At 30.0% G+C, this 15,170-nt stretch overlaps 2 protein-coding genes across 3 annotated transcripts in view; one reads left to right on the forward strand and one right to left on the reverse strand.

Annotated features, from left to right (window-relative positions):
* LOC109799869 (uncharacterized) overlaps nt 1-6,918 on the forward strand; it is a 28,559-nt gene extending 21,641 nt beyond the window's left edge. Inside the window, exons 5-8 of one of the 2 annotated variants that reach the window (XM_020360511.3) lie at nt 5,123-5,179; nt 5,418-5,848; nt 6,087-6,285; nt 6,358-6,918. In XM_020360511.3, coding sequence (XP_020216100.2) covers nt 5,123-5,179; nt 5,418-5,848; nt 6,087-6,285; nt 6,358-6,692 — 1,022 coding nt within the window. In that variant the 3' untranslated portion in view covers nt 6,693-6,918. Of the gene's footprint in view, nt 1-5,122; nt 5,180-5,417; nt 5,849-6,086 lie in introns of both variants that reach the window. The other variant, XM_020360510.3, reaches the window with a different exon arrangement.
* On the reverse strand, nt 90-995 carry LOC145953068 (uncharacterized). Its single transcript, XM_083066666.1, has 2 exons — nt 838-995; nt 90-755 (listed from the first exon to the last, which is right to left on the reverse strand). The coding sequence occupies exons 1-2, from the start codon at nt 982-984 to the stop codon at nt 90-92; spliced, it is 813 nt and encodes a 270-aa protein (XP_082922792.1). The 5' UTR covers nt 985-995.
* Nucleotides 6,919-15,170: the final 8,252 nt, after the last annotated feature.

Genomic DNA, 15,170 nt, shown 5'->3' on the forward strand with positions numbered 1-15,170 from the left:
TGAGGTTCTCTCATGACCTCCTTACCACGATTGATAAAATCCTAAAGAAATAATCAAAATTAGTTAAACAATAATAGAATTATAAGAATCTAAAAGAGCAATAATATAATTACCTTTGCCCGTGTTGAAAGCGGCATGACCAAACGTTTTGGCCAAGCTAAGAATGTGCCGGTTGCCTGCCCCACTAGTTGAACCTCTGTATTGGGCAAAGGCACTGGAGTAGCAGCATCTTGAACTTGGTCAACCACAACCCGTGTCCAGTCTGACTGTAGAGGGACACCATGGATGGTTGAGCCACCCTCAAATACTCGGCCAATAGCCACTAATCGTGGGGGGTCATCCTCAACATATAACTCACACTGGTTTGGTACATCAGTGTGAGTCTGATCCGGTGAGGGATCTGGAGCAGCACAACTCCCTTTAGTGCTGACTCGAACACCATCATGAGCAATTGCAATCTGTTGCTGAGAACGAGCCAAAAGTTCAAACTTCTGTTCAAACTGTTTTCCAATATTCTTCAGTTTCTCTTCAAACTCCATCTTCAATCTCTGCTCCAATTCCTGTATAACCTCTTGACTGCAAGAGTTGACAGTGCTCCTCGATGATCGGCCACCAAAGAAATCTCGGTGGCTCCAAGAACCACCAACACCACACACACGACCTCCGTGCTCTGGCTTTCCTATGGCCGTTGTGAGGATATCATTCCGACCATCAGAAACAAATGAGCCCTGGGTGCTCTGCTCAACTAAACCCTCCTGCAACAATAAGAAAGATTAAAAATTCTTATGAATTAAATGAGTTGAAATGAAGAGTCTTACTTTGTATATTTTTACTTACTATTTTACTAGCAACGACTCTTGCAGACTCAGAAGTCATTTTCCCATCTGGTTTTGTCCGGGCTGCTATCCACATCTCATGGCGGGGAGGTGACTCTACACGGTCAGCATCCTCAACCCCTGCTGCCTGTGCCTTAGCCTTATTCATTTGCTTTTTTTTTTCTTTCATATCCCCCTCTTGACAATAGATGGGGTGCATCATTCTTGGCCTGTCGTTCTTGGGCAGCTATTCTTTTAGCCTGCAATAATACAAAAAAGAAAATGAGATAAATTAAAATGTACCTTAAGTATTTGTGTCAATGTAAAAGTTATCAATAACTAACCTGCCACGAAGGGTCCAATCGAGTGGCACAAAATTGCATCCACTCCTCTTCAGTGATCTGGTACTTTAGACAGGGAGTCTCATTTTGGCGCTCTCCAAATACATACTCCCGTGTCAAAAAAGTCTTGAAGTCTCTCCACCTGGTGGCAAGGGCAGATAACATCTTCCTCCTTATGCCCTCAGTGTTGGGAATGTCAAAATTTTGCTATGAAAATAACAACAAATAATAAATAATGTATTTTAGTTATATAATATTGAAAGGATGTTAAAGTATATACCTGAATATCCTGCCACATGAGGTTCTTGTCAACCTCCTGAACGTCATCCCATGATGGAATGATAATAGAAACATGTCGTCGAGCTAAGACTCCCAAATAGCTCTTAAACTTGGCAGCATTTGGACCTGATGCCTTTCCAGAACGAGGATCCACCTCAACCGGTGTCCTCTCCTTGGCAATTCGCCCAGCTGTCAACCCAGACAATCGGGTGACAGATCTACCTTCCCTCCTTCCACTGCCAGACCCAGAATCCTCCATAATCCTGAAAAAAATAAATTGTCATTATTAAAACAATGAATTAACTGAATAGACAAATAAAGTAAAAAAGATAATAATAATATAGCAACAAAATAACTAATAAAAAAATAAATAATACATAAACAGAAACCTATTAGGTTGGAATGTAAACTATTAACTCAGTTATTCATAAATTTTCTAACCTAAACTACAACCCTAAAAAATCGATGGTAAACTAAAGGTCAATGCTTAAAACTCTTCTTTAATGCATCTGGAACGGCCCGTACTGAAACTAGAACGGGCCGTTCCAGATCAAAAAATTACAACAACAAATTTCCAGCAGAACGGGCCGTTCTCTTTGCAGAACGGCCCTTACTGCTTGCTGAACAACCCGTTCTGCAAGGAGAACGGCCCGTTCTGCAAGGAGAACGGGCTGTTCCAGCGGAACAAATAGCAAAAAAAAAAAAAATAATTACGGGGACAACAAACTAACCTCAAACGACCAACGTGCAGACACTTAGAGACTTGAATACGTTGAATGTAGCACTAAACGCAGTGGGAGACTCAGAAATTCAGAGAAAATGAGAGAGGTTGTTTGTAAATTGTGAGCGCGGGAATGGAAAATACGAAGGTGGGGAATATAGGGCCATTTTTTACGTCGGGCTTCGATGTTCCGACGTAAATTTACGTCGGGTTTCGTTGTTCTGACGTAAATTTACGTCAGATTATGGGGGTTCCGACGTAAATTTACGTCGGACTAGAGGTGGCCCGACGTTAATTCCCACATTTACGTCGGACTAGGGGGGGTCCGACGTAAATTAGTCTCCTCTTAATTACGAAACTGCCACCGCATTTTTACAACGTCGGTGTTTACTGTTTCCGACGTAAATTGGGTGACGTAAATACCCTTTTTTGCACTAGTGAGTAAAGTGGAGTTAGAGAGTTTGGTGCAGTTTTTTTTTTCTTTCCGTTTTTTAATTATATGTTTTTGAAACAGACTTTTTCTTTAGGTGTTAAAGTTTTGACATTTGATTCTTCTTGTCTGTGTAACTTAATTTTTAAGTATGTTACTTAAGTTAAAAAACTAATATGCACTTATTATAATTTATTTCATTATTTTATTATATATATGAAGATGATTATAATAATATTGATATAATTTTTATTAAGTATTATTCCGCTCAATAATTTTATATTAAATGTCAATTTTGTAAATTCAACCGTTAAATCGAAATTTCTTTATTCTTAGATTATATATATAAAATTTTATATTAATTTAAGATGATTTGATACTTTATTATTATAAAACAAAATTGACATAAAATATACATTTCAAAATATACTAAAATATGAACACATTGATTATTTTCAAGTTGTTGTTCAATTTTAACAAAATTTGATATAAACATATAAAGTGATATATATGAACTTTCAATCTAACGGTTAGATTTAATTACAAAATTCATATTTAATATAAAGTTATTGAGCGGTATAATACTTAGTAAAAATTACACCAATATTATTATAACTCTTCTCATACATATATATATATATATATATATATATATATATATTAGTGATTTAATAATATTTCAGTGTTTTATAGATTTTTTTTAAATGGATCGATTTCAACAAAAATATGTCGAAATATAACAAAGGCAAGGAAGAAAGTTAACAAAAAGGAATAAAAACAATTAAACCATAATAATAGAAGTTAAATAAATATGATTGAAGTATTTTTAATATCTTAATTAATTAGATGGGAAGAATGTTTTGTTTTTTATACACCAAGGTGTGAAGAATGTTTTTATAAGTTAGTATTTAATATTTTTTAATTTGTCCAAAATGCTTATGTAATTTTCAAAATAATGTTTACCGTTATTTTTCTGTCGAAATTGACACTGATCATGTTAATGAAATTAGATAAAAAATAACATTGAACGTTTTTTTTTAATTAAAGGACCAAATTGAAAAACTTAAAAATAATATGACTAAGTTGAATATTTTAAAAATAGTATGACCAAATTAAATAAAAATTTATCTAACATTTATTGTGTATATAAATTTGAATTTTCTCTTACTTATTTTAACAAGATCATGAATGACAAGAAATTGAGTACTTGAAATTAAAAATATGATCACAAAATGAAAAAGTTACCTAATAAAAGAGATTATTCAATAGGTAAAATAAAATTAAATATATCTAGACAAAAAAAATGATAGATAAATTTTTGTTCATTTAGTCTCTTTATTTATAGAACATTCAATTTGATCTCACTATTTTTAAATGATTCAATTTATTCATTTAATTTTCAAATGATGTTTAATGTTATTTTTTTTGTTCGAGTGTCAATTTGGACAGAAGAAATATTGAATATTTTTAAAAAATTAGAAAATTAAATTAAATCATTTTAAAACAATAAAATTAAATTAAATCTTAAAAATAAATAGAGAGATAAAAATATAATTTAATCTTAATTATATTAGTGACATTTGAAACTTTATTCATCCTTGCAAAAGTTTAATTTTTTTTATCAGAAATTATAATAACGATAATAAAATTTAAGTTATAATAATAATAATAATAAAATTTAAATTATTATGAACTTGTACAAAATTTTAAATAAATATAAGTTTACAAAAATAATTATAAGTGAATTTAGATGGAAACTAATTAAATTATTGGCATAATTAATGCTTATACCTTTCTCTGTCCTTCTAAATAAAACGGGTCGATAATAAAAAAGAATAACTACAAGAAGTTACATTAAACCATTTATAAATACAAGAATAATTGAACACGAGTCAATTTAGTAAAGTTGTAGCATGAATGAAAAAATAATAGTTGACAGAAGAGATCCACTAAAAATGAATAACTTAATTATATAAAAATGTTTAAATCATGTGTTATTAAAATACACTAAACTAATTAATATATATGCACAAAAAAATTGTTTATAATTTATCATGTCAAAAAAATAAAAATGAGAGTTTCTTTTATGAGAAAATTCCCTTCCCTTATTTTTCTTTTCCATATAAATATTACAAACTGATATTTACATTTATATCTCAGTCTTATTTATGTCCGTAAAAAAAAAAAAAAAAGAAGGTTACTTAGAGTTTTGTTTGAATAATTTTTTTCATAAATATTTTTAGAAAAAAAAAGAAATAAATTTGTTTATATGCATAAGTTAAAAATATTTTGCAAAATAAAATAATATTTACAAATTAATTTATGTGTAATTTAATTTTAATTTTAAAAAAGTTTATTTTATTTTCTTATTCTAAAAATTCTTTAGGAGCGCTCTTAAAGAGATCGGAAAACAAATTATCATATATATATATATATATATATATATATATATATATATATATTTATAAATATTTATTTGTATGTATATGTGTGAATGAACTATAATCAAAGCTTGCCTTCGATGATGCTTCTTCAGGTTTTAGGTTCTGCAGTCCGATTAAGAATGTTCTGCTTCTGCCCGTAATGTTTTTGGGTAAGTAGTATTTTGTCTCTTTTTGACATATCTTGTTTGTTATCATCACATATATATATTGATGGATACTTCTCTAAATTCCTGGTGAACTACTTCATTGTTTGTGTTCATTCATTTTTTCAAATTTCTAAATATGGTTCATAAAACCAAATGATATGTAATTTAGTTCTTCCTCTCTGCTTAATTCAATTTAATTTTCTGTAACGACTCCAACACTAAGTCTCTCCATTTTTCTCAGGAATTAGGAAAATATATGAACAGAAACGTACCCATCGTGTAGTTCAACAAATATTGTCGTACATGCAGATTCTTGTTAAGAAGTTGAATAATTCACAGCTCCAGAGAGCTTTTGTGTACGATGCTATGTTGGATGCAGCCAAGCACGGAATCGTTGAGTTCATAGAATCTATGGCTAAGGCTGACCATGATCTCTTGTGGTCTACAGACAACTATAAGAGAGGCATATTTTCGTATGCTATTCTTCATCGCAAACAGATAGTGTTCCAACTCATTTATAATCTCAATGGAAGGAAGGATATAATTAAATATCGTATAGACGTGTTTGGTAATAATCTATTGCATCTGGCAGCACATTTAGGCCCTTCCTCTGATGTTAATGACAGAGCCGGTGCTGCTCTACAAATGCAAAGAGAATTTCAATGGTTTAAGGTCATTTATTTTAATTATTTCTCTGTGTAGATATTCATCATTACATAATATAAAAGGTGCAATGTACTCGCAATAGTCTAGTTAGTCATTTTATAGAAGTATGTCATATAATCCTTTTAGATTATGACAAAACTTAATTGCATACAATTTCATAAACAATATTAGTATTATTTTTTATTTAGAATTAGCGTTTTAAGTTTTGACAGCTTAGAGACTTACATCGATAAAATCACTGCAGGCAGTAGAGGAAGTTGTGTCTCTCAAGTGTAAGGAAGCAAGAAATGATGACGGTAAGAAGCCTCGTGAGCTATTTACTGAAACGCACAAAGAACTGGTGAAAGAAGGAGAGAAGTGGGCAAAACAAGCAGCTAAGTCTTTTGCACTTGTGGGTATTCTCATCACCACTGTCATGTTTGCTGCGGCCTTCACTGTCCCAGGTGGGAACAATCAAAATACAGGAGTGCCTATTTTCTTAGACTACGATGTATTTACCACGTTTCTCGTGGCAGATGCAATATCTCTCTTCACTTCTGCCACTTCAGTCTTGATATTCATTTGGATCCTCACTTCACGTTTCGCGGAAAAAGACTTCCTAAAAAGGATACCCTTCAAGTTATTGGCTGGCCTTGGCTTTCTTTTCCTGTCTGTGGCCTCCATGATGGTTGCATTTTGTGCTGCACTTGGTGTAGTACTTAATCATTATTGGGCTTATAAGCGTCTCTTTATAGGAGGTGCCATATTCGGGAGCATTCCAGTTTTTGTTCTTGTACCATCGCAGCTGAGACTCATATATGAGATTTTGCTATATACACTCTCAAATCCCATTCGTCGCGGCAGCAACTAGGAACAATACATGCATGGAAATATATTTGTATCAGAGTTTCATCAAGAATGATTTCTTTGAGAATCTTAAATGTGGGTACGTTACTAACTTTTCATTTGAAAAACTAATAGCAAAAGTTGTGTTGTATTGTAACTATGATGTAGGAGTTAATCCTGAATTATTGCATTTAATTGCCCTTTTAGCCAGTAATTCCTTGTATAATAATTATTAGAATTTTCGTCCACAAGTTTCTTTCATTTAATATTTGATTGAACTTGAAAACGTTTAATATTTGTCATATGCATTTTAAGTCTTGATTTTAATCCATCACAAGTCATATTTAATGATAAATTATACTCAACTTCTTAATATTTAACAAAAATATCAAATATTTTCATAGCACACCTCCCTATATTCATGTAACTATATAAGAATTTAGAGATTTGTATTATAAATATATTTAAAATATCTTTTTAATTCCTATAGTTTTCATTATTTTATTTTAGTCATTATATTTATTTTTATTAATTTATATAGTTTAAGATATATTTTTTAGTTTTATATTTATCTTTTTTAATTTTTTAATTTCTGTCATTAAATTTTTTGTAATGACATTTTTTATATTATATATTGATATGACAGGTATTTTTAAATTTGTAAGATCGACAATAGAAATTATAAGTGAAGACAAAAAAACACACAGTTTTAAAATTTTTTATTTAAATTAAATCTAGAAAAATAAATTCACTATCAGAAACATTAAGTTAAATACCTTTATTATATTAATATAAAAAATAATATTATAAAAAAATTAACTGCAGAAATCAAAAGATTATAAAACTGTAAATACATGAATTAAAAGTATCTATTTTAAATTATAAGAATTAGAATATAATAAAGTAAGTCTAATTAATTATATAAACTAAAAAATATTTTAACCTCAAAATATTATATAAATTAATATAATTTTGTGCCAGGTAAAGAAAAGGAAGGTATATAAAAGTACTAGTATCAAATTTCAAATTAAGGATTGATAGGAGTACAATTTTGTCTTTATGTTTAATTAGAGAATAGAGATACATGTACAGTTCAGACTTGTGCATATTTCATCAAACTTTTTGTAAGTACAAGATAGAGAAGAGAAAACCTTAATTAAAGAAAACAACTACAGTTTTTTTATTTATTTTTTATTTTTTTATTATTGTTTTATATAATTTTTTTTTATGTATTTTTCCTTATTTTTATAAATATATAAGAAAATTCTTTAAATATGGACTGACGCATGAAGCCTGTTTATTAGGTAATTAAATGAATTAGGAGATAAACATCATCTCAAAGGTTAGAAACTTAACTTTATTTTAATAGTTTCTAAATATATAAAAAAATAGTATAATCGTTTTAATGGTTATAATTCATATTCCAAAAAAAAAAAAACTTACACCTATGGGTAGTGAAAGTCCGAAAGAGAGCAACAAGATTAAGAGAGAAGAGATGGATAAATATGTAAAAAAAAAAGAAGTACATTTTAAAATATTTTTTTAGTATTTTTTATAAATAAAATAATATTATCAGAATTTCTCTTATTACATGTAATTTTTTAAGAAATGTTGTTCTTATAAATTTTTCTGCAAAATTTTATCTATAGGTAATACCTTCATGGATAATATGTTTTTGCGAATTTTAAAATTCGCAAGAAATTTTCCTGCGAAAATAATTTGCAATAAAGTTTCCTACGAATTTTTTTGCAAGAATACTTTTTACGAAAAAAAATTAAATAAATTACTACAAATTCTATCAATAATTCTTCAACTTTCAAATGCTCACAATGAATTCATCTGAAACATTTATTTCGGAACCACCAACATGTGATACATAATCTTTTAAACTCTAAGATTGTAGATTATAAAAGTCTAACACTCAATCATACAAATCAACTTGTAAGGTAAGTGTTGCTCCAACTTATATACTCTTTAATTATTTTATTTTCAACCGATGTGAGACTTGAAGTTTTTTTTAAATATTAAACTTATAAATTTAAATATTTTTTTGATTTTTCCTGTAGATTAAAATTGGTAGGAAAATCTGTAGAAAAAGTTACCTGCAAAATTTTTCTACCATTTAGTAAACATTATTACTTGCGAATTTATTTTTTTTGCAAGAAAATCTGCAAGAAACAAAATAAAATTCTTACAATATTTTCTGCAAATTTTACCATGAATTTTTTTTATGATCATTAAAATTGTAGCAAAATTTGCAAAAATTTCTTGTAGACTATTTTTTATAAAAAAAATTTGTAAGAAATATCTGTAAATTATTTTTCATAAATAAATTCGTAAAAAAAATTTGAGAAATTATTATTGCAAGAAAATTTATAAAAAATTTCTGCAAATATTTTTTATATGAAAATTCGCAGAAAAATGACATTTTTCTAGTAGTGTAAGACATATCAAACCTAAAATAGCTAGGCAACATCAAACGATACTTCACTAATTTAAAAAGGCATGAACTTTTTCTACCAGCGGATTTGATTTTAAAAGTATGGATCTTCTTCGTGAGCTTCATAGGATTGTCCTTGAAATGTTTTACCCTGATAAATGAGAAAAAAAATATACTCCTATGGATTAATAATAATAATAATACATCATAAAGAAGTTCATGAGGTCCTTATAGTACATCTTATTAGGGTAAAAAATTAGTTATCAATTTGATTTCAAGATTTCAGCGAAATAAATTAGTTACCATAACGACCCTGGTAGGTCCCTACAGTTCTCTAGCATACACAAACAATTGGCTATACATGTATAAAGTAACATGTAAGGAATATACAGTTTACAAAACATTCTATACATAAATTATATACATTATAATCTCAACACTACAAGAAAAATGACTTATGCCTACACACAAAAAATGTCACTAAAAATCTAAATTCCATAGGTAAAGGTATCATGGACTTTGACCTACAGATATTGAAGTTGTCAACTTTGAGGGGGCATATAGCTACAACTAATAGTCTATCACTATAAGTTTTACCTACAGACATAATTTTACCTACAACTACATTTGACTGTCACTATAAGAGCTACCTACAATTTGCAATATGCGTGGGTAAAAGTCATTGACTTATATTTACACTCCTTACTATAGGTAAACACCATTAAGTTATACTTACATGTTATGACTGTAGGTAAAAGTCATTAACTTATTCTTACATGCTCTGACTATAGGTAAAAGTATTTTTTATTTTATTATTATTATTATTATTATTATTATTATTATTATTATTATTGTACCTATAAATAAATAAATATATATATATATGTATATATATATATATATATATATAATCTCTCTTATAGAGATATAAGTATCCAAACTATGTTAAAAAAATGACAAATTCATGATGCTAAAGTTGCTAATTAGAAATAAAAAAGGAAAACATATTGCATTGATATATTAGATATGTTGTGTTAATCTTGCAGTTTTATTATTATTAACTTTAACAGAATTTGATCTGTGTGTGAGAGAGATTCTACAATAATATTCACCAATTACATTCATTAATCTGTGATCATCTACCGCACAATCTCAAATTTCTCAAATAGGGACATCACCAACATCAGTTAGCACTCGTGCATATCTTGTAATTCTTTGCCTGCATAATTAAAATTGTGCTATTATAAGCTATTAAGCTACTTATTATCATAATTTACAAGTAATTGAAGGCTAAAAACAATTGCTTCCATGATCATGGTAGATTCACAGACAAAGAATAACTAGATATAAGGAATCATGCATCATTATAGAAGTCCATGCTATCCTCATAATACAGCAAAAAAAATCATGCTTATTTTTTAACAACCATTAGTTTTTAATTTTATTTTTATATTTAAATGAATCAGATATGAATTCATTAATTTATATGGGATTTGCAGGATTTATATTTCTTTCCAGTAAAATGTATTAGATCAAATCTTGCAGCACACAAACTAATAGAATAGCAGGAACATCTGTACGATACAAATCCAAAGTAGGATACTAACACATCACGTAATTAAGCATCACTAGTTGTACCTTCACTAGACAAGAGATAATTTGAAGCTTTGAAATTCAAAAGAAGTAACCAACCAGAAGCGTTACGGGAATGAACAAGTATGAAGATTTGATAGAGTTGGTGTTTGTGCTATTCTTCCCTTTGTGATCTTTAACGTTATTAGCTCCACCATTTGTCTTCGCTTTCTGTGACACCTTCGTGTGTTCGACAGCGTGCAATGCTTGATGTGTTCTTTCACTTCTTTTGGCGTCTAATTTGCCTGATTCCATGATCAAACCGTGCATGGCTGCATGCCTCAAAAAATGATGCTAACATATATTTTGTTCTATTTGAAGGTTATTTTTTATACAAGAAATCAGACATAAACAAGAATAAATAGCAAAGAATAAGAACAAAATTTGTTACATTTGGTCTCTTTTGATTGCTTGGAATTCCCAAGATCTTCAATTTTTGTTGTAGATGTGTTCCCACTAACTGAAAACATGAGGATGTTGATGAACAAAAAGAACTATAGAAGTAGTGTTCTGGTCATATTTTGAATTTGTTTAGAAGTTAATGGACGTGGTAAGTGATTGGCAGAGAGAGTAAAGTTTGCTTTGGGCGAGGCATTTGAATTAGTAGAAACTTTATTATATATGCAATTCACCTTTTTGTATTCTGCTTTTTGTTCTGCATCAATACATTACAGTTATGCACCAATATAACCCATGCTTAATAAAACCATAACATGCAGGCTGTGACACAATAAAGCCCATAAAATCAGAAAGTACTGCAAGAAGGACGTTCGAATAAAACTATGAATTCTAATTGCATTTAATTGTTCGTAAGTGTGTATTAAATTAAATTAGCATTTTAAAATATTTTAAATATTTTTTTAAAAAGTTGTAAAAAGGTTTACTATTTAGTTTTAAACATATAATATTCTAGTTTATAAAAATGTGAAGTCAATACCACTTTCCTCGAAGGGATGGCCAATTCTATAAACACTCATCTACAAAGTGTGTAATCAGAGAGCACTTAAAGTCACAGACTCGCAATAGATTTGTTGCATTCACAAACTAGGCAGACTTAGATAAATAAGCACCTGACAAATACATTAAGTAATCATAGATTGTAAACTCAACATCAAGGCACATGTTATTGTACTAGTTATATAAAATCAATTTATAGATGTGACAAAAAATTAAAACTGCAGAGACTACATCTTGTTCACTACTAAAATATCCCATCTACGTTATAGACATATCATGTATATATACCTTCACTGCTTCAATAAAATGAAAAGCAGCTTCGTTATAACAGCCAACAGAATGAGCATATTGGCCTCTAAGCATCTCAATGATGCATTCACAAGCCTGTAAGATGGTTGGAAACCGTATGAACCAATTTCTCATCTGTACCAAAGCCTGAACCAATTTCTACAGGTACATATAAAAATATCACCAGAAGCAAGATAACTAATAAGGTAGATTTAATAGGGATGCAAAATGCTGAAAAGGCCAAAGCTAAACTCCATTGACTTGCAAATTAGTCACTTTGGTCACTAATTTTGAAAGATCCTGTCATATTAGTCTATAAAACTAAGAAAATCTCAAATAAATTTTAAAAAATGCAAATTGACATTCATATTAGTCCAAAACTCAAAAAGTGTGACTATAGTGATAATATATATATTCAAGGATCAAAATGAAAGTAAGTAGTTTAATTTATTGACTTATTTGACATTTTAGGAACTTATTTAATAATTTCTTAGTTGTAGAGACTAATGTGACAGTACTCCCCACTTTTGGAACTAAAGTGATTGTTTACTCATTTTATTTCTCATAGTAGTTCAAAAAGGGGCCAGGGAAAAGGAGAACAGTGAGAAAATGAACTGATAATAACAAGAAAAGAAGGGAACATTACCAGTCAATGGATGGATACAGATTCCTTTTTGGACATCTTCATCTGTCATGTATGAAGCAAGGCTGGAAGGATGACAGCATGTTAGTAATTTATTTAAAAGGCACTGAGTAACGTCACTTGAGAGGGGGAGTTATTTACTATTGTGTGGCAATGTTATTGTCTATCCAAAAAATGTAATAAGATTTTCAGTATATAACTTTTGAAAGAAATGTGCTGGAGATGAAAAATAGTGCAGAGCCTATGGAGAGTACAGACTGCAGAGGACTATCATGTATGTTAACATTTACAACTTAACAGTTTACATAAAAATCCTCACCATATTGCATTGTTATATACATGCGTGAAAAAAGAATTTTCCAGACAACAGACATATAACGAAAACATTTCAAAGAGAGGTGGCAGAAAACAGACGAAATAATTAGACAACACACAGTACAAGGACAGACTGCTCAATTGTTAAGCCAAACACCAGAGCAGCCCTACAAACATCAAGAAAATAATTCACTAGACTTTCATCGATGTCAAGGTTAACAGATTTTGGTAGAACAAAATAAGTGTCGAAATAACAGGTTTTGTTGAAACAGATTCTCTCATTGCCTTAAGCACCTGAGTTGAATCTCAACCATTAAAATGAAGAAACCCAATTACAATAAAATCAAAGGATGCAGAACCCAAAGATGTCAAAACAAGACATTTTCAAACATGTCTATTTCATATAATTATGGAATATACTTTATTGAGGAATAAAACATAATAAGAGTAGGCATTATACAAGGTAAGTACCTCTGCATTGAAAACACCACCAACTCCAGACAATCCAATTTGCCCAACTTGCTAACAAGACATTCAAAATGAGGCCAAAACAGTCCTTTGGTTAGAAAATCTACCAACTGTTGGGAGATTGGGACAAACTGCATACAAATAAACCCTTCATCAAAACCTTTGATAACTGGCTCAATTCTCACTTGACAAATGGCATAAAATAACTAGAGTTGGAAATCTAATACGGACATTGTGCTAGATGCATCAATTACTCAATTCAAATCACAGAGCTCCAAGTCAACACAATAGCAGCTTAATATGCCAAATCAAAAATAGTACTAATATATATAGAAAGTAATGAGTATATACCTTCTTAGCTTTCTTTTCTCTGTAAGTAGTATCTCTAAGAGGGAGAAACATAGCAGCACAAAGCGTTAACCTTTGTTGTTCAGCCTAAAATATACAGAAATTGCATATCAGCATATAAGATAGCCAAACAAACCTTAAGTGGTATGGGAACAAACATGCAACTCCCTATAATGAAATAAAAATGTAAGAAAATAATATATTGCAAAAAATAAAGTTTAACTGATTACTGACAGTAAAGGTTGACCCTCCAAGTAAATGGATAAGGTTCCATGCAGCATCCAAGCAAGAAATGCAAAGCCTGGAAAAAGTTTTAAAAATACCTTATTAGCATGACCAACAAAAATCCATCTCCGTACAAAAGAATAGACAAAAACAAAATAAAGAACTGAGCATGATTATAAGGTTTAGTGGGGAAGTAAATAATGAGAGAATGGAGACTACAATACCCAGATTGATATAAGGTTTATATAATACATAATAAACCCAAATACCAATGTCACACCCACTTTATACAAATAATTAGATCAAGTGTAATACTGCAAGTACTAGCAAAGCTTAATTAGATTTCTAACCTAACAAGATTAATGACATGTAAGAATCGTAATGTTCTAACAGCACAGGTGAAAGATCTTGAATTTGGGATGGGACTGACTCAACCCCAAAAGCTAAGTACATGAGGCGATGATTGCCTAAGCATTTATTAGATCTACTTTAGTCATATTTATAGTCGATGTGAAATCTCAACACCCCCTCATGCGAAAGATTGGACATCTGGAGTACGAAGATTGTAGGAATGAATTTTATTTATTGATTGCATTTGGAAACCCAGCCAAGGTGGCCCAATATCATCTCTATGATAGGCTTTAGATAGGCTCCAAGACCATCTTCAATTAAGGCCACACTTAGTTCAACCACAAAAGCTAGCTCATAAGGTGAGGATTGCCCAAGCCTATAATAAGCTTTGCTTTTAGTCTCAATATAATTGGTACAACCAAAAGAGAAAGGAAAAAGTATTAAATTGCTTTCATGTTCTTCATTTATAAAGCAATAACAGTTTTATATAAATGTTAACAACATGGAAGTTTCAGAACAACATAAAATCCCAATATTTTAAGAAAATGGTAAGCTTGTCACATATAACGAGCCTGTTAATATTGCTAGGCCAGAAAATGTTAAAACTGAGAAAGAAACTAGACAAGATAAGCCAGAAAATGTGACCCAAGCATCTGAACATATCAACAACTCTTTTCGATTGAGGTTCTCCCTCTCTTAAAACAACCATAGATTTAATTCAACAGATTAATGATGATGAAAAACATCATGAACAAGCCAATTTCAAATCAAAACATCAAAAACAAATAACACTCTAATTTCAAAAGGCAAATAACACTATAATTTCAAATTAAAAC

The sequence above is a fragment of the Cajanus cajan genome, chromosome 11, assembly GCF_000230855.2.
Source record: "Cajanus cajan strain Asha chromosome 11, NIPB_CcT2T_4, whole genome shotgun sequence".
Lineage (NCBI taxonomy): Eukaryota > Viridiplantae > Streptophyta > Magnoliopsida > Fabales > Fabaceae > Cajanus > Cajanus cajan.

Coding starts and splice junctions, on each gene's coding strand:
- LOC145953068 (XM_083066666.1), bottom strand. CDS start 984: ATGAATAAGGCTAAGGCACAGGCAGCAGGGGTTGAGGATGCTGACCGT. Junction 756..837: donor GAGTCGTTGCTAGTAAAATA/GTAAGTAAAAAT, acceptor TTATTGTTGCAG/GAGGGTTTAGTTGAGCAGAG.